Genomic DNA, 20000 nt, shown 5'->3' on the forward strand with positions numbered 1-20000 from the left:
CAGTGACCCTGAGCATGTGTAATTGCACAATCCTTGTTAACTGTTATGAATAATGACTTCTAGCTGCAGGACACATTTTGGATGAGTGAGGACATGACTTTGAGTTAAAATCTTATCTGGAAGTTTAGAAAACTAGTACAATTTTGGTTAAAATCACACAAAAGAAACCTGCATCTCTTACCAAAAAGGCCTTTCCTTGCGGGGTTGACTATCGAGAGGTCGTTGCAGGGGCTTCCTCCGATCACCAGGTCAAATGGTCCCCACTCCTCGATCTGAAGGGTTTTATCAGCACAGAAAGAAATTGATAATAGAGAATAGAGTCTATAAAAGCATTTACACTGCATTGACGATGAAATGCCTCTTGTACGGTCTGACGTTTCGCCATTCTTGACTCACATGTCTGCGCGTTACGTTGCGTACGTCTCCCACGTACATGATGCGGCCCTGGTGTCGGACCATGCCGACAGTAATGGAGTCCTCACACACCTCGGACGCAACATATTTGTCCACCTGCATCCCCAGATCCCTCAGCACCAACAGACCTGAGTGCACACACACAGACAGACACATTGATCAGGTAAAATATATTTCATATTTCATCTGGAAAACGTCTGTACTCGAAAAACAAGCCCAAAACAAATAATAAATACATATTTCTGCAGCATGAAGTGGGAGAATTCATGAGTTTCTGTCTCACACACATCTACTGTGTCATGCTCATAATGACAATGGTAACATGTTGATATTTAGTAGATATAATTTACCATATTTACCATCTTGGTTTAGCGTGTTAGCATGCTAACTTTGGCCAATTAGCATCGAAAATAAAGCAAGAATTAGAAGAATTAAAGTGAGGATTAAAGTTAATTCAACATTCAAAGTAAATACAATAATTGTTGATCAGGAAAATTATGGACTGGCTGAAATCGACTATTCACTAATAATAAATGTAATCATAGTTTCAGCCCTGGATGTGTACCTGTAGCAATGCCGTCGAACAGAGAGAGAACTCTGATTGGTTTCCTCTTCTCTGCCGAAACTGGAGGATACAGCTTGGCTGGCTCCTAACAGGGATCATTGAAAGGGAAAAGAGACATTTATGAGAACAAGATTAGATGAATATTAACACTTCAGCTTAATTCAAGATGACTATCTGATCTTCTGGCTAACAGTCTGGCTGCAGATCATCAATAATTGATTGTGAACACGTCTGAGTGTTTGGATGTGTTTTAGCCTTTGAGGGTAATTTATAGCTGACGAGCCCCGGAGCAGAAGCCGCACTGATCCCCTGATATTAATGTTTCCACTTCAACTGAGAAATGTTTCATCTAATTAGGAGGCAGATGACCTCGCTTTACGACGTGACTTATGGGTTTAATATTGTACAAGAGTAAAGCTGAATTAAGATTATGTCTGGAGTGTGTCTTATGAACAGAAACATAAAGCTCATTTAAAAATAGAATTGAATACCCAAAACGAGTCATTCTTATGCTTATAGATAACTTATTATGTGCTGGGTAACCTTTGTCACATTCAGGGGAAAAGTACTTCTATATTGTCCTGATTTTTTTCATTTGATGCTATTTTTTACTTTTAATGCACTACATTTTAGAAGAGAATGATGAACCTTTTGCAGGTTTAACTTTTTTGTCTCTCTTTAATTTTGCAGATTTATGTTACATATTAAAGCATCGATACTTAAGACACCCAAAAGCTATATAGTTATATTAAAAAATGGGCCATTTTGCATAATATATTCTATTACCTTTGGAGATTTAGGTGTATTTTGATGCTAAACTCTTCTTAAAGTGAGATATTGAACGCAATATCTTGGTCAAACCACCACGACTCGTCTTTACCCCTCGTTCTTAATGACCAAGAGGATAGAAGTCATTGTAATCAAAGTTCTTGTAAACAAGGCGACTCACAAAGTCCTGTTCGTGGTTGTTGGCGAAGAAGTGCTGCAGTCTGGAGGGCCAGTCGTCCCGTCGCCGCAGTAACCCGTAGGCGCTTCTCGAGCCGCACATGTAGCAGTTCCAGGGGTCCTCTTTAATGGCCACCGCCGCCGAGCCCGCCCCCACCAACAGATCCACGCACTCCACGCAGAAACACCTAAACACACGTGTGTGTATAAAGAGACGCGCGGTACTTGTACTTTACTTGAGTATTTCCAATGTAGGGTACGATGTAGCTACCCAGAAGTATATGAAGAAGTTTAGATTAGACCAACTTTGACAAGCTGTACAAATAGTGACCGTTAGAGATTATTGCATCGCTAATTATCATAGAATAACATTTATACATTTATAGATGTATGTTATGATGTAATTGGCCATTCTGCATAATGTTTACTTTTACTTTTGGTACTTCAAGTGTATATTCTTCCAGCGCTGCATGGCTGAATATCTGCTGTGTTGAGCTGTTGAAGTGTTTGCAGGGATGAGGTCACAGCCTGGATGCCAAAATAAACTTTATATTCACAAAAATAAATCTGCTCCACATGTGTTGTCTGATTTAATAGCCAATGAAAAAGGGGCCATTTATCATGTTTGACATTTATGGGTAAATTGTTTCTGTCCATGTGAAATCTAAAACCTGGTTCTGACCACAGGAAGAAGCTTCTCCTCGGTGTATAAACACACACGGTGTGTACTGACCTGCAGCAGTTGTTGTTTCCGCACATGAGCACCTCCCTGCCTCCGCAGCAGATGGTGCAGTAGGACTGGTAGCCGTCGTCGTCGTACTGGTAGGCACACTCCAGGAACGAGTTCTGCCCGGCAACAAAACAGGGTCAGGAGAGGGGGAGAGTCTTTGTTGTCAAACATTATGAGGTCTCGGGTTTCCACTGTTTCCATGTGTCTGTGTAACATCTCAACACATTTTACGAGCCTTTTGAAATGCAACTTCCAACGTGACTGGGACATTTGTTGTCCTAATTTGCCTTATCTAGTGTTATCTCAATTAAAACAAATCACAATTACTGATTTCCCGGCCATTACAGCATTACATCATGCAAATACCAGACTTCCATCAAGAAATCTCACTTGATAATTTAAGTTGTATTACTATTTTCCACCAGGTTAACCCTTTTTCTTTTCAAACTGCTGATTTTTTTCCAATATTTCAACTTAAAGATCTGACTTTCTTTTCAAATTTCAGATTTTTTTTCTAAATGTCGACTTTTAAAAATGTCCCATTATTTTCTCATTATTCTGACTCCTTCTTCATGTGGCCCTAATCACCTTCTTTTTCAAATTCACACTTTTTGTCTCCCAATTTTTTTCCTTTGTTTTTTTCTTCAAAATGATCACTTTTAAACAAAATGTCTGACTTTTTCTAAAGTTCGACTTCAAATCCCATTATTTTCTCATTATTCTGACTCCTTCTTCGTGTGGCCCTAATCAATCGATTTTTCTAACTTATTCTTAAAAGCCTGGGAAAACAAGGTAAATTGATTGTCTAAGCATCGGGACACGCACCCAAGTTTCAGTCAACATTTCTGTGAATTCTCCAGTTTAATGAAATAATATATCTTCTTGTTTCTTACTTTGCAGCCCTGACACATGGCTCCTCCGAACAGAGGATGCTCGATGCTGACGTTGAGGCTTCCACAGGAGATGCAGATATCTGAACACAGACACAATCACATTATTATATTCAACTCTTTGTTTAGCCCTTTGATTACATAAAGGTAGGTATTTAAAAAGGTACAACAAGTGTGAGAACAATTGGAAACTTTACCGTCTATGTTTCTGGTTTTCTTTTTGACCTCACATATGAGTCTCTCTGGAACAAAACAATACATAAAACATGCAGACAGTTCATAAACAAGGCTTCCATTTATTTACAGATCATGCAAAAGACTGTAAACATTACATTACATTTTTTCAACAATTCTGATTTATTGTTCAGGATGTTCTTCTGTAGGAAAACTACGAAAGGAAAAATGATTTCATCCAAAAATGTCATGATTTTCTCTGAGTTAACTCCCCCACTTCTAAAATAACCATACAGAGAGGTTGGGAATTCATTTTATTAAAAGCAGCTTGAGGTGAAATGTGTTTTCTAGGCTCACCTCTGGTCCCTTCGTCGATCACCTCTCTGATCTTTGCTTTTTCAGCTGAGTTTTTGCGTGGTTTCTTGGTGGGTGGAGGCGTGTATGCTGCCTCCGGCTCGGCCCATATCTCTGGGTACACTTCCTTACATGGATTTTGTTCCTCTGCGGGCATACAGGAAAACAATGAACATCGTATTAAGTAGTCTTTAACATCAAACGGGAGTAACAATGACGGACACATTAGAGATATAAAACACAGGAACTGGTTTAAAGTTGTGGAGTCAGTGCTGGAGGCTATTTGAAGATGCTTCAAACTAAGTGTTGAATTGTTGACAGCTTAGGTTGTGCAGAGGAGAGACGGTTTGCAGGACTAAACCGTCTCTTTAAGGTCTTCTTTATTTGGTGCAACACGTTGAATCTCCTCCAGGACAGAGGGTGCATCTCCCTCTGAACAATAACCATGTTCCCCCTCTCCCTAACACAGCCTTCCACCTTTGTTCATGAAACCTATGAAGAACTAAGCCTTTAAAGCTTGAGCATCACTTTTTTGTCTCCCCCTTCTGGCAGCGAGAGTAATAGCACAATGGGGGAGACGACAGTGACGTCACAGCAGCTCAGGGTATGGAGGAAGCCACCTTGAACAACATTTTGGAAGAACTTGAGTTAAAAGACTTTCACGGGATGTTTAGAAATGAGGCGTCTATTCTTGATGGTGGATTAGAGGCTTTAGTTTAATATTTGAATTAAAGTATGTCAGTGTATATCTTGGAAAAGATAACATATGGAATTAGAAACCTAAGACATATATCTGATAATAGATGGAGAAAATGGATTGATTATCGTAAAATCGAAAACTAAAATACAACATTAAGGTTGTTTTCAGGTCTGCTTACCTGCTTACTGTATGTCAGCACATATGTGAGTCTGCCCGTATGCATGTGTGTATGAGTATGTGTGTATGCATCTGTATAAAATCATGGGAACAGGTGAGTATAAACTGTATGTATGTTTTAAAATCATCCCTCTGTATTCGTCCCTTAACAAAGTCTGAATTGAACTAAGGGTAAGTGCCTGGAAAACATTACAAGGACATTTCTTTTGCCTGAAAAACATGAAAGACAACTGTGTCAAAAAATGACTATATTTTAAATGAATTGAGTGTTTACCCTCCGGAGGCTCCAGTGATGATGGACCGTTGGGTAGGAAGCCGGTCATACCCCACTCTATCATCTGTCGGGTCTGTGTCTCCAACCCCTCCGCTTCTTCGCTCGTATCACAGGAGGGAACGGGCCTCCCCGCACGGACACTGGCCACCTACACACACGACACACAAAGAGGAAAAGATGAGTCAAATGAGAAGGATAAATATGGAAATGATGACTGAAGTTGAAGTATCAAAGCAAAACAGTTTATAATGTCAAAGAACTTTGAGTGAATAACGACTTAGTATGACTTTTCAGAAAGACACAATGACCATATGTTCTGAATTACTTAGAAAAATAAAACTAACCACTGCTGGATCGAAGAATAACCCACAGAAATATGAGACATACACACATGTTACCACTTAAGAGCAGTGGGCAGAGCTACAGGAGAACAACACCTCCACAAACTCAGAGCTTGTTACATAAAAAGGAAGAGAGGAGTAAAATGTCAACCTTTCAACCTATTTTGGTCTTTTAGATGTTCAGTTTATCTATAAAAAATAAAATAAGCACAGCTAGATGATTTATTTCAAACCATAAACTTCAGGAAGAACCCTAACTTTATGAAACGGAGGATAAATAGTGGGGCTTTTTTTACCTGCAGAGCCTCAAAAATGGCTTTCCGGTACATGGGCTGTTTGTTGTAGGTAGGTTGGTGGAAGGCAGCTGAGAAGGAACTCAGAAGCATGAGCTTCTCCACACACACCTGCAAAACAAAAACATGATGAAGAATACCATCGAGAGGTCATTCAAATCCTTCACTAAGGTCACTTTGTGTGACTCAGAAATAATATATATTTTAAAGGAAGAAGTCTCAAAAGGTCTGGGACTTAATTGCAAATTTCAGAATGCATGTATAAAAAGTAATAGGATTTAAATAAGATGTAAAATAAGATAAAATATGTAGTTTGTAAAAGCATTAAATTAGAATGTTGCAGCTCAGGGTCTTGACGATAATACGCTTTGGCATTGTGAGAAATCTCTTCTCCTTTTCTCTCTGTGGAAGAACTTGAAATGTGACCCTACTGGGGATTCAACCCACTGGGTATTTATATCCCTTTATTCTAAGGGTTTCCTCACCACTGAGAACTTGCCGTCTCCGAACCACATCACCCAGCGAGTGCCATCTGCAGCTCGACTCCGGCCGCTCATCCACCAGGAGACGATCCTGCCGGGCCACCAGGAGAAACCTCGCAGCTTCCCGAACACCAGAACACCGATACCGAAACCCCGGCCGTCCTGTCAGCACAGAACACAAGTCCAGTTATTAAAACCAGCGCGCATGATACCATATACTATCACACATAGACTCAAATCTGAAGTCCCAGGTAAGTCAGTGAAGAGTGAAGACTGCTTCATATTCTTTACGCTGAATGTTAGAGTCTGTAGAATGTATTGGAATAAAGCAAATGCTTATTTCAAAGCCATGAATGGAGAATTCAGCATAAAAGCATTTGGACATTTTGTTGTTATTAAGGTCACCATATCCAACATCTCCTTAGTATTTGCAAAGTCTGTTTCAGAACAAACACAAAGCAGATATTTAACATTACGTGGTCTCAGACAAAGAGTTAAATCTAACATCTATTAGCCTTGAACGTTCTCAATTTCTTCCCATTTGGTTTGAATACACACACACACACACACACACACACACACACACACACACACACACCACACACACACACACACACACACTTTTTATAAAGAGGCTTTTATGTGACTTAGTCTTATTTGAATCTTTGTTTATTGTGTGTTTAGTTGTTCCTGTTTTCATTTTGTTGACAGGTTTGATGTAAGTAAAGCATCTTATATTGTTGCAATAGGTCATTATGTTCCATGTCCTAATTGGGGCTGTACTTAGTTTAAAAGTCCTGTATTCATATTTATTAATAAAGGTCATTTATTAATAATCCTCTCACCTGGTACTCCACCTCTCGGGGCGTGGCCTGCTCTACCCTGGCGCCGGGCTCTGGTGTCACTGCAACTGCTGGCGAGGCAGGGGCGGTGTGTTGTCGTGAAGGGGGCGGTGCCGGGCTTGATGGCTCCTCCTCTTTCTGAAAGATGGCTTCTGATTGGTCGTCCATCATGTTCATCTCTGCCTCGATGTACGCCCGCCGCTCCGCCTGTAAGGGAAGACCAGACACCATTTGATTTAATTCCAATGTTTGTTCAGCTTGCATCATGGGGTCAATATTTATACAGTACATTTATTGTGGCTGTCAAATGTAACCCATTCATTCATATTAATGAATAATTTTATGGTCACATTAACATGTTTTGTTTACCTTTAATGGATCTCTAAAGCCACCTTTTTGTATTCCTATTCATTGCTTAACTCATGTGCCACAATAATATAATGTTATTGAGTAAAAATATCTTCATTTGGGAGCTTTTCCGTACAAAATTGTATGAATGAATGCAACTTATTTGATTAAATCTTTATGAATATTTCTTTAGGTTTGTTTTTTAAAGATCTATTTGACTCCATGCTAAGTTAAAAGTAACAAATATTTATTGTTATAAGTTTTGCTATCAAAATCAAATCAAAATGGTGTATTTCTTTTTTTCTGGAGCACTTTTGGTTTCATGTTTGTATGAAAAAATTGTTATCAATAAAAATACATTTCAGTTGAGGTATGTGTTTATATTAGATCCAATTGATCCAAATGTTATCATCCAATATATCTGTATGTATATATATATTGTCTCAGTCAGTAGGGGCTTGGACTGGGAATCGTAGGGTCGCCGGTTCAAGCCCCGAACAGACTTGAAATATGGAAAGTGGACTGCTACTTTTTAGAGGTCCCAGTTCTCCTCCTGCTGTGGTGCCCTTGAGCAAGGCACCGGACACCTCCAATCCCCCCCTCCCCATTGCTCCCCGGGCGCTGCACAATAGCTGCCCACTGCTCCTAGTACTAGGATGGGTTAAATGCAGAGGACACTGTGTGTGCTCTGCTGTGTGCATGTGTGTGACCAATAAAGAGGGTTTCATCCTCCGATTCTTCTTCTATACAAGATGAGTTAAGTGTCTTCATGTTTGATTTAATGCCTTCTGAGGGCATTGTCTCCTCCATGTGTTTCCTTCTCTGCTCTATCATAAGCCTTTTTTATTCATGTCGGGTTACATGCTCAGACACTGTATTTTGAAGTGTTGTGTAATTTTTGTTTTATGTGGCTGCTTCCAGCTGATGTGGTGGCTGCTCTACATCAAGGCGTCTTTGCCCCCGGCTGCAGGAACAATCCTTTAATTGTTTCTCTAAACAGGAAGTGAGTGGGGAGAAAGGGTGCGGCGGGGAGGCAGTTCAATGGGTTCAGGAGAGACAGAAAACAGAGAGGGAGGGATTATATTATAAAACTGAGGAATTAAATAGAGGGAATCAAAGTGGAGCATGTTTACAGAGCGAGAGAAACAATAGTGTTACACTACAATCACGCTACAAAACTGATTTAGTGTTTTATGTTCAAAGAGAAGAAGTATTTCACTCAAGTTAGAGCAAAGCTACTCCATTACAAGCAAAGTCCTGCATTTACTACACAGGTACTACTGAATGTATTGTGGGGAATAATTTGGAAAATACTGGTTTTCTGTAGAGTATTATGAGAGGTGTAAGCCACTCAAAGCTTAGCTTAGTTTAAGGACTGGAAACAGCTAGCATGGCTCTTTACAAAGTGAACAAAGTCCGCCTCTACAGCTCAATAACGTATTATAATAATCACTTCTCTTTAACACTTCTGTCTTTGTATAGATTAAATAATAAAGATATGATATAGCAAAGCATTTCTCACTCAATTGCCCCTCTTACAGTGAAGATGGTGGGAAGATACCAGAATATGAAGTCTAACGTACTGCGGAAAGCTGTGGTATTTCCCAAACGGTCAGACTAGTCTTTTAAAGTTTAAAAAGTGAAGTTCTGAATAGGCAACATACTAACCCCCTGAAAGAGTGTTGTATTATATTACTGACATCTCTGTGTTTAAAGCATGTTCGTGTCTTATGTTGTTGAGCTGGAGCTATTGAGCACTTTCCAGAGCAGTGATTAAATTAAAGTGGAGTAAAGAAATATAATATCTCTCTAAAATGTATTCATGCACAAGTAGAAATCAGAGTAACAGTTAATGTGTTATAAATGCAGTTCAACAATAAGATGTCATGGCCACCGGAAATCAAAGCTGAAAGTCTCTGTACTGTTATTATCTGTTTGATTGATAAGCAATATCTGAAAGAGAGCATTGAAGAATGAAAACAGCAGCTGTGTTTGCTCAGTTTCAGACTTTAAAAATAATCACCATCTCACTCCTTACTAGAAAGCAAAAATCTCACTGTGGCCCAGATGTAGAAAATCCCACGACTCCTGCACAGCATTACCATGACCTAAAAACATTCTTCTCCTTTTAACTGCAGGAAACAACTTTGTTTCCACTCCACAAAACCCAAAAATAATCAAATAAATGTGTGAAACAATTACCCCCGGCAACAAAAAGCAGATCACAGAAAAGAAGAAGAGGAAGAAGAGGAGGGATGACGACATAAATTCAAGTGGAAGTGAGACAGTAAAAGTGAGAGCGTCGGGTCAGGACCGTTCTCTCCTCTGTTTGACACCGAGGTCACAAGTTCACTCTTCCTCCCGCTCCTGTTGACCTTTCACCTCGTAAAACCATAATCAGCCTGTTACACGCATCGTAGACAGACCTCACACTCAAACACACTGACCCACACACACACACACACACACACACACACACACGTGCACTGTAAGGGAAACTCCACATGTCGTCACTAGTTTCTAAAACATCTGGGATGCCCGATGAGAAGTCAGGACTTTTTCCCACAACTTAAAAAGTGTTGATGTCATCAATAGTTCACACAGTAAGCATGTTGTGAGTATGCAGTGTATTCAAAACATGACGATATGAAGTACATATATGCATACTGAATATTAAAATGCATTGTAGGGACTAGTCAGACAGAATGCAGGAGGAGTTGCAGCGTGAGAAATATCCTGCAAAACAAAAAGAAGAATTCAATCCTAAGAAAGACATTTGTTGTTTTCCTTTGTTTAGATGACTTGAACTATGCTTCAGTTTATCATCTAGATCCCCGGCTGTTTTTGTACAGCTCCATTCCTTTTTCAGGTTTATTTTAAATAGTTATTGTAATTTAATAATGTGCGCATCATTTCACATATGGATTTTAAACGAATTACCTTTGACTTGATTAGCTTTGTTTTGATTTGTGTTGTTGTTGAGCTTGTTGGTTTGCTGCTGCATGCCATGGCTTAGCAGGGCTTATTGAAGTTGTATGGCATTGATCACATGTTACTATATTGCTTTATCACTTAATATTCCTTATGGCAACATTCAGAGGTTACTGATTTTCCTGCAGAAATCCTTTGAGGTTTACTTCATGTCACCCACACTTTTTTTCGTTCTTGTTGTGAAGGAAATGTGATCATTTCTGTCGGCATCTGGACCGGATCATGTCATTAAGACTTGGACTCGTGTATCAACGAGATATCAGCCAAAAAGTCCGGCCAACAGGATGAAACTGTGTTTGTTGCCTGGCAACATCAGCTGATTGAAACAGTCGAGGAAGCTCTGCTGCGTTCAGGGCTGCAGATGATTCACCGATGACAGACAAATCTGTATTTATACGCTCGGTTTCTGTGCAGGCAACTCTCTGAGGGTCAGCTTCACGCTTTCGAGGAGGTGTACTGTAAAAAGAACAGCATGCAGTATGAGTGGCTTCTATCTGATTATATTTATACTACGGAAAAGGAGCTTTTCACAGTGTGAATGACACCATTTGAAATGCAGATGTGTCTACAATGAACTGTAACTCTTTTTGAAATTGTAAAAAGCTGTCCTGTTCTCAGTCTGAGATATTCCCGAGTACTCTATACATTGAGCTGGAGAACGACTGAGATGTGACCTACTAACCTACAGAGAAAGTACAGAAGTTAGGCCACATTTTAACTGCGAGATTTTCACTCTGCAGCTCAGCACGCAAGGCTTCGACTCTTGTGCTACAATGCTGCAGGTTTCCTGGGTCGAACACAACGTCTTCTCCCAAGGCTCATCTTTATAACGTGGTTTTTATGAATGCTATGCTTGCTACCTGTTGATGCTATTGCGCGGCTAAACACAGGCTGCTGTGGTGTGGGTAATGAGTCTCAGGTATGATATGCAACAACAACTGATTTACAATAAATAAAGCTTGTGATTCAGGCACACGTATCAACAGACGTAAGTCAGACATACTGTAATAAGGTGTAACACAGAAGATCAACAGTATTAGCACGCACAGCGGTTTGCTGCCAACCTGAATCAAGTCGCTGTGATAAAGATGGTGTAAAATCAAATTGACATACGGGAAAACTACGGGAAACCATGCTCCATTGTTATGCAATACTGAATAAAAAATAAAGGTAGCAGAGCAACGCTAACTTCCGTCAAAAGTACCTCATCAATACAGCACTCTATTTGCAAATGCACTGTACTGTTGTGCGCCAATAGATCTGTAAAATGGCTTCTATTGCTACAATAGATATGTATATCTGTAGTGCAAATCGTGTCAACTAGTACCACACCAGCACTGAAATGCAGATGTTGTGCATGCATAACATTGAATGAGACATGTAGAGGCCTATAAGGAGGTGTTGTTGGTGGGAATCGATATATATTATGGTCAAATAAAAGAGATTCATTGAACATCTTGGGCGTTGAAACAGAAAATCAAAGCCTGCAGAAATAAGAAAGCAGCATGTGAGGGACAAATGAACACAGCAGGGGGCCGAGAGACTCGGACAGGTTGTAATGTTGTGAGTTACGACTTTGAACTTTGTCGAACTCCGTGGCATGGTCAGTGTTTTCACTCTTAGCGCACCCCTTGACCTCTGACCGCTCACCCCACGACCTCGCAAATGAGCCATTTCTTGAAACCCCTCCCCCCTTTATGAGCGTGACTGACCCTGACCTGAGGATGAACCCGACATTGCTTAACACACACACACACACACACACACACACACACACAGACAGAGCACAATAAGAGCGCAGTTAAGACCCTCTCTCTCTTTTTCAATAGACAACAAGTCTCTGCTCTTTCATTAGCATCGATCGTAGCCGTGGGACACGTTAAAGGAATACAATCAGCGGATTTCCATGACGCTCTCCGGAATCTTTTATAATCAAATGGACCAAACAACATCCCTCTGATGATTTTTTAAACCTGGAATTGGGCGTAATGATTTGATTGTCCTTTTCTAATCAATAGGAAGCTTATATATGGGAAGCATTTTAAACTGGCAATAAAATAATGTGATAAAATTGGTGAAATAATCGGTGTATTTGTTCCATTTTAAGGAAAACCAAACCTGATTGTTTGGAAAACCTTTTCACTCCTTTCACGCATTAAACGCGCCATCCGCACTTGACAAGAAAAACATTACTTGCTTTAAGATGATAATTCAACTACTAAACCACACGCTCGCAAACAATTAACTCAAAGCATGTCGGCCGGAAGACATACTGAATGCAACCGATGACAAGGGGTGAGAAGTGGAGGATGTCTTAATTTGTCAGGAGCTAAAAAGCTTGGCCCTGCACTGTGTTTGCTGTACCTTGATACATCCAACGAATTTTGAAATAAAACAACTGTGAATTCAGCCGTTTCACATCCTGAGTTACGAGCTGATATATTAAGGCATGGCATTTTGTCACAGCAGCGTTAGACGGTTTAATTTGCATGTCCTTGTTGAAAACACTTTTTCTTTTATCTGAGCTACAATCTTCCACCAAACAAACAAACAAACAAACAAACAAACAGAAATGAAGCAAATGTTACCTCGGTTCAGTCCAATTATAAATTGTTTTCCTCTACTGATATCTTCCATTGGTTCAAGCATTTGGCGTCATGCTCCGAGGAAAACCACAAAAACTTAATTGAACACTTTACTTAACATAAAACAACCTTGCCATGAAAATAAAACCTTGACATCTTGCAACACTTCCTCTTTTTAAAAAACAACATCACCTCACACACTCCATTTCATTCTCTGCTTCACATAAAATAGAAAAACAAACTTACAGGCCGGACATGGCAGCTCTGCAACCCTTCCTCCCTAGCTCTCTTTCTCTCCGTCATTTTCTTCGTCTGTCTCTCTCTCTCTCTCTCACATCCTCCTACTCTTCCTCTGTGTGTGTGTGTGTGTGTGTGTGTGTGTGTGTGTGTGTGTGTGTGTGTCTCCTCCATTAAACTCGCCCTCAAGCTTTCTTCACCTTCTCCCTCTCTGCTGATTGGCCACAGCAGTGAAGTGTGTGATTTACTGGCTCCTTCACCTAACAGATGTTTATGTGAACTCACACACACACACACACACACACACACACACACACACACACACACACACACACACACACACACACACACACACACACACACACACACACACACACACACACACACACACACACACACACACACACACACACACACACACACACACACACACACACACACACACACACCAAGCAGTGGTGTAGAGTTATGTCTGGTAGCCCCGGGGGTTTACGGATGATGATGATGACACACACACACACACACACATCCAGGCTAAACACCTTTTACATGTGTGTGTAAAAGCGGTGTGTACGTGCACTGAGGTCAAAGGTTAGGTAAGCCTCAGAGCTGACAAGGCGATAGGATGTGTTAGGGTTGCGACCTCGCATACACACAGGCGTGCTCACAAAGACATACACACTGCTGTCACGTGAGAAAGTTCAGAGTAACAGAAAGAAGAAGAAACTAAAGACGACGGAGTTTCTTTAAGTGCTGTCGAGAACAATCGGTATTGAAGGACAACCTTGATACTTTAAAAATGGTTCATATTTGGATTTTGTTACTCTCCTTGGACATGTCTCCATGCTCTAATGTTCAGAAAGCTCTTTGTTTTTCTCATACTGCCTGTGCTGCAGCACCTCTTTTCACCCTCTGTCTGAAACCAGAGCCCAGTCTGCTCTGATTGGTTAGCTGGCCGGCTCTGTTGTGATTGGTCAACCGCTTAAAGATGCCCCGCCCCTTAGCCTATCAAGTGTAATGTGTTGGAGCGCTAGCCAATACAAGCGCAAGTGTTAAATAGTGATGTCACTATGTTATGGAAGTAAACAAAGGAGTCCAATGGAGGCGTTTCAGGGGGGGTGGGGGGATGGGAGAGAAACACAGGGATTTTACTCTTTGGAGACCATTTATATGCACACAAACCTATATAACAGAAAAGGGAGAAAAAAAAGCTTACTGTAATAGAGTATTTTTAACAAGGACACAAAAGATGTATTTTGGTGAGAAACACTAAATGTAAACAGGTTTTTTGAAGGGTCCGTTGTTAGTGATTTATTGGTTTGTCATTGATCCGATCTCATGGGAGAACATTTCAGGGATTTCTTTCAGAGACCAACATCGCGGTTTTGTACTGATGCCGTGTGGTTGGAGGTGAAAACAAGGTCACAGATAAGTGTGTGTGCAGCGTGTGACTTACTAAACAAAACTCATCACAAAATGAAGTCAGTGTCAGTGTCTTCCTTTGTGAGGGAGAGATAGAGGACCCCCCTAATATACTCACTACACTACACCCTCGGTACTCTCCCTCAGTATATATTTTTGGCTGTAACTCGAGAACCTGAAGTGCAAAGATGCCAGATTTTTTTTGTAATCCCAAAATTGGAGGAGGCTCTGCAGAGTTGAGCAGGTTTGCTTCAGGCAGCGGAGAGATGGGATGCTGATGGGGGTGTTAACAGCTGGCTGCAATTCAACTGACGGAGCAAACACACACACTCAGGCAGAAACCTGGAGCTGGTTAACCTCTGTCACTGATTTCACCATGTTTCTGTTTAACACACACACACACACACACACACACACACACACACGTTCGTTTTTCCCTCCTTCTCTTTGTCTGTTTCCTGGAGTTCCATCTCCTCTATCTTTTCAATCATTCTCAGTACATCACTTTCCTTTTTAAACCTATTTCAGGTAAAAATGCACGTCTTTAAATCTAATCTACACCTAATGACGCTTGAAAGATTGGTGTTTTTAAACCATCATCTTCAATAAACCCTCATAATTGTGATTAAAAATAAACCAAAGATAACAAAATGTATACTTTTCTTAAAACTCAAGGCTCAGAAGTAATGGGTTTACCAATCCTGACACTATAATGCAAACATTAAACTGATGTCCATCCAACACACAGTGAAACAGGACAAGTTCAGACATGATAAAGAGGAAACAGCAGTGTCTGTCTTCCTCTCACACACTCATAACCTACTTCACCCACACTCCCTCACACTGCTGTGTTTCAGTCAGCACTACCTGTCAATCAACAAGAATGACGATCTCTCTCACGACCACACACACACATCCTGTCTCTCTCACTCATTTCCACTTTCAAGTTTTTCTTCATACACACACTTTCTTGCAGCTACAGATATTTTACAGACACACAGGTTACAGTTTTGCGGCAAAGTATTTCCTCTAGTAGTGTATATGAATGAAAGGTATTACCCCCCCGGAAAAAATACACGCTTTTTAAGGACACAGTTAAAAGTAACATGCAGGTGCATTAAAGACTCAGTCATTCTTGCAAAGCAGTATGCCTTGGGTTGTTCTTTTTACAAGTACAAATCTAACCTTGCTCTTATTTTGAACTCATATGTCCTTGGATCCAACAAATATCTGTCATTGGATACCAGCATGATCTGAAGTCACCCAGCAAGTCTACTGTAATCTGTTCTCTTGAAGGGTTTTACATCTCTTAAAAGACCTAGTTCAATAGGGTGTGTGTAGGAATGTAGAATATGAACAACATTAATGTCTAAAATCCGAGTACACCAGGTTCATCAGGTAATAGGGACATGTGTGCAGTGGTTATGCATGCAGCATTTACAGGAGTACCTTTTGTAAGCCTGCTCTCCAGCTGAACACCTTTATAGATACCTCTTTAAATGGTACAAAACATCTCCAGTAGTTGATTTTTATGACCCCTATTTCTTTTTATTTGAGTAAAATGCACATTTAACACAAAAGAAAACAAGATATATCAAGTTTCTGAACACATTCTTTAAGATATCACCCAATACTATGCTAGGCTGATTTCCCTCTTACTTTAAATATACTGTATTTTGGATGTTTAACAATACAAAGCTAAGTCTCCATATCAAAAGCTAGATGTGTCATTGAAGAAAACAAAGATATTAAAATGTATCCAGTGTGTTTACTTGAGAAAATATGATCTGTCAAAGCCTCCATCATCCTTTTCAATCCAGTTTATTACGATTAAGGTGTTAATTTGAAGCGTTTCGTTCTTATTTGGCTTCCAGGAACAGAATAGCCTCCTCGTTACTGTCGCATTATATTCACACAGACAGAGACCTGTTTCTTTCCCACCTCCATCTTCCAGCGGCTCAGCCATTCTTCTTTCTGTCTCCTGCTGATGTAGTACGGATCTCCAGCCTGGAAAGTCACTCTGGGGACCGGCCTCCTCCGCAGCCTGCCAGCTTCACCCTGCACACACACACACATACACACACAAAACACTTGTTATATGCACTCCTTTAATTCTGTTGTAGTATAATAGAGGCTTTTTCTTCATTTCTTTTTCCAGAAGCAATGTGGCGAGTGGTTTCTCTCACCTCTCTGGGGGAGTCGCAGTTTCTGTCGTCTGGCTCGTCTGCAGGAGGAGAAACGATACAGGAAATGGCCCATTTGTACAGATTTAACAAGAGGTTTAATGAGGAGCTAAAGTCATGGTTTTCATCACTTTGCACCGGCATCCATATTTAAAGTCCAAGATGCCCTCAAACACTTCAATGTGGGAGTTATTTAAGCTACTAAAATGTGTACGTAAAGTCCTCTTGAAGACATTACTTGGTATAAAGTAGATACTTCATGTTTGTAACTTTTCATAACCTTAGCTGTTGTGTAAAATAAATGACATCTTAATTATTGCATAAACGGGCAAAGTCATATTATTTTAAGAAATATATGACTTATTAAATCTATACCCTTATTCTTCTCGGTTTGCTCTAGTTTCCGCCGCCCGCGCTTCTTGCGAGTGGAGGGGGAGGGCTCCGAGTCCTCAGGCGGGGTTGGGGGTGCGTTTGCACAGGGGTCAGAGGTCGCCATCTCCTGGGAAACAGACGGAGCACAGTCTAGGTCTGAGAAAACTGCTGCTGGCCCACGTCTGGACTCATCAAAGGCATAATAACCGTACACACACATTTACAGGCCTTATACACACATAAAACTTGTGCAAACACACCGAATCAAAGAGCTACTGCAGTACAAGCGCATACCTACTAGTCTGCCCTTGTTAGTACAATGCAGAGCAGGTACGCCCGGCAGAGTGTGTCTGTGTTGGATCAGTTAAATAAACACCAACAGCTCCCGTTACCACACACACAACCACACACACACTCTTATGAGATGAGATGGGGAGTGCTAATGATTAATGTGGGAGAAACTCTTTGTGCTAAATGATGCTAAAATCACTTATAAAGTTAATTCATCTTCAAATAATAATCTGGGAGATTTAAGATGTCGTACTTTTCACGCCACGACTTGTTTAACTACGCGCTATTACAATCTCCTGTCTCTAATTCAAGGTTTTATCCATTAGCTCATTAGGTTTCAAGATGGTAAACTCTGATCGTGTGTCCGCTCTGAAAGGCCAGCAGGATTTCCATGTGTGTGTGTCGATGACAGATTTTATAGATTTAATAGAAAGCGGAGCGCCGGGGTGAATGTCGAGCTCAAAGGCTGCGCTAACGGTAGCTGCGCTAACAAGCCCACAAAGGCTGTAATGAGCAGGTGAGAAGGCCCGTTAAAAGGCAGAGAACAGAAAAGGTGACGAAAAGAGCCTCGGGATAAACTTAACGACACCAACACACACTTTTAACACTGTGTAGTTAAACAGGCGCAAAATTTTAGATACATGTTTTTAGTCACCAAAAAAACCCAGTCCAGGAAACAACGGTATATTTCGTACTGACATTAGCTTATCCCTTTTGCTCAATGCATGCATAGGGCCATTTGTTTGCTAATGAAACCCATATTGAAAGCAGCTCTTAAAGGCAGCTGTGTTTTAGTGTCTAAAGTCTGCATATATTTTACAGTGCAGAGCTTGAGCTGTACATTTAATGCTTGTGTAACTAACACCACTGCACTTTATTACAGAGCTCGCAGCAGTCTCCTTAATGTGAGTATAAATGTATACATGTTCTAATAAATAGCGGAGAAGCTGGACGTGTGAGAAAATGTTGGGACAAATGTTTGAAAAAATAAAAGTGATGTGACACATTTCTTTTTATAGCATTTCATCTGTAAATCTAAATAATTGCAGGAAACATCAAATACACAAAACATTCAAAGTAAGTTAATAAAAGCAGTCAACTCAATTCAACAATTTAAGCCAAGTTGTTGAAATCAGTGTAAACTTGCTATCTAAAAATCAACCAGTAGCTTAGAAAAACATATAAATAAATATCAACACATAAATGATAAATTAGCTCACATGGTTTTTAAAACTGTGCACACAAAACAATCAAAAATAATGGTATGGATTTACCAAGATGAACTTTTCTTTATCATTAATTTAAAATGAGTGCACCAGTTTGAATATCTCTGATGAGGCCTTAATTGGTTAAATGTCTAAATGAACTTAAAGCTGCATTAAGCAATGTTTTACCATTACAGTACGAGGCATAAAGACTCTGACTCTTAGCTAACTTTTAAGCAAACAACTGACTACTTACACATTCAGCAGAAACAGAGGAATCTGGACTTGCAGTCATCTTTTTGGCCACATGTTGAATGTAAATTCAATTCAGCTCCTGAGAAAAATATCTGGATGTCTTTGGATTTTCTAAATGTTCGACGTTCCTTCAGCCACTTCACCTTTCCGCCATTTTACGCTAAACAGGAAGTGTACAACTGGCTTTTGTGTGAGTCAATTGTACACTTCCTGCAGTGACAGTACATGCATTTGTCGGGTTTCACTTAGGCCTGTGAACTAAAAGTATTACTTTGATGAGTGTGCACGCCGCAGACTGCACGTTACAGAACGTCTGACTACAGAAGGTATTGCTTAATGCAGCTTTAGTCGTATGGACAGAATTTAAAGATTAAGACACATAAGAGTAGTCTTTAAACACACACAAATACACACATTGCCTCATTTTTTGTTGTTGTCGGTCTTCTTATAAGCACTTCCTCTTTTCTCAGCATCTTGATCTTGAATGACGGACGGTGGAAAGTACCTGACTCTACTCACTAACCTGACATAATCAAAGTAAAGCTATCCAACCGAGGGCAGCTTTTTTTTCGGTTGGATGAGACTTTGATCGGGAGGCTGAAGAGGGAGCAGGATGTGGCAAACAATAAAACAATAGTGCACCAGAAATAAGCAAAGCAAGCAATCACACTAACCAAACACAGCAAATCATAATGCATGCAAGGCCAACATGGTTTGTAGCTGTTTGAATATCTGTCTGACAGATGGAGGACACATGTTTTTGATATATAGTTAAAGTCACAGTAGATGTGAACTATTTCCAGATTATGTTTTGTAACACAACGTCTAAACTTAAGCTTTGCCCCCATTTGCATTAAGTCAGACTGAAATAGCACGTCTTCTTTCTTTCCTTAGTTTTTGCCAACTCTAGTCCTTTCTAGGAATAGCTAG

The 20000-nt window shown here is 40.2% G+C and overlaps 1 protein-coding gene across 6 annotated transcripts in view; it reads right to left on the reverse strand.

Annotated features, from left to right (window-relative positions):
* Window positions 1-20000, reverse strand: part of dnmt3aa (DNA (cytosine-5-)-methyltransferase 3 alpha a) — a 44042-nt gene that overhangs the window by 6835 nt on the left and 17207 nt on the right. For 3 of the 6 annotated variants that reach the window (XM_063901861.1, XM_063901860.1, XM_063901859.1), the window contains exons 4-18: window positions 17323-17446; window positions 16951-16988; window positions 16706-16822; window positions 7185-7388; window positions 6343-6501; window positions 5861-5968; window positions 5224-5371; window positions 4076-4219; window positions 3742-3786; window positions 3548-3627; window positions 2658-2770; window positions 1929-2112; window positions 980-1064; window positions 397-542; window positions 182-272 (exon numbers count right to left, since the gene is read on the reverse strand). In XM_063901861.1, the coding sequence (XP_063757931.1) occupies window positions 182-272; window positions 397-542; window positions 980-1064; window positions 1929-2112; window positions 2658-2770; window positions 3548-3627; window positions 3742-3786; window positions 4076-4219; window positions 5224-5371; window positions 5861-5968; window positions 6343-6501; window positions 7185-7388; window positions 16706-16822; window positions 16951-16988; window positions 17323-17446 (1786 nt within the window). Of the gene's footprint in view, window positions 1-181; window positions 273-396; window positions 543-979; window positions 1065-1928; window positions 2113-2657; window positions 2771-3547; window positions 3628-3741; window positions 3787-4075; window positions 4220-5223; window positions 5372-5860; window positions 5969-6342; window positions 6502-7184; window positions 7389-16705; window positions 16823-16950; window positions 16989-17322; window positions 17447-19071; window positions 19555-20000 lie in introns of those variants that run through there. The other 3 variants (XM_063901865.1, XM_063901864.1, XM_063901862.1) reach the window with 2 other exon arrangements.

Source organism: Eleginops maclovinus, chromosome 15 (genome assembly GCF_036324505.1).
Source record: "Eleginops maclovinus isolate JMC-PN-2008 ecotype Puerto Natales chromosome 15, JC_Emac_rtc_rv5, whole genome shotgun sequence".
Lineage (NCBI taxonomy): Eukaryota > Metazoa > Chordata > Actinopteri > Perciformes > Eleginopidae > Eleginops > Eleginops maclovinus.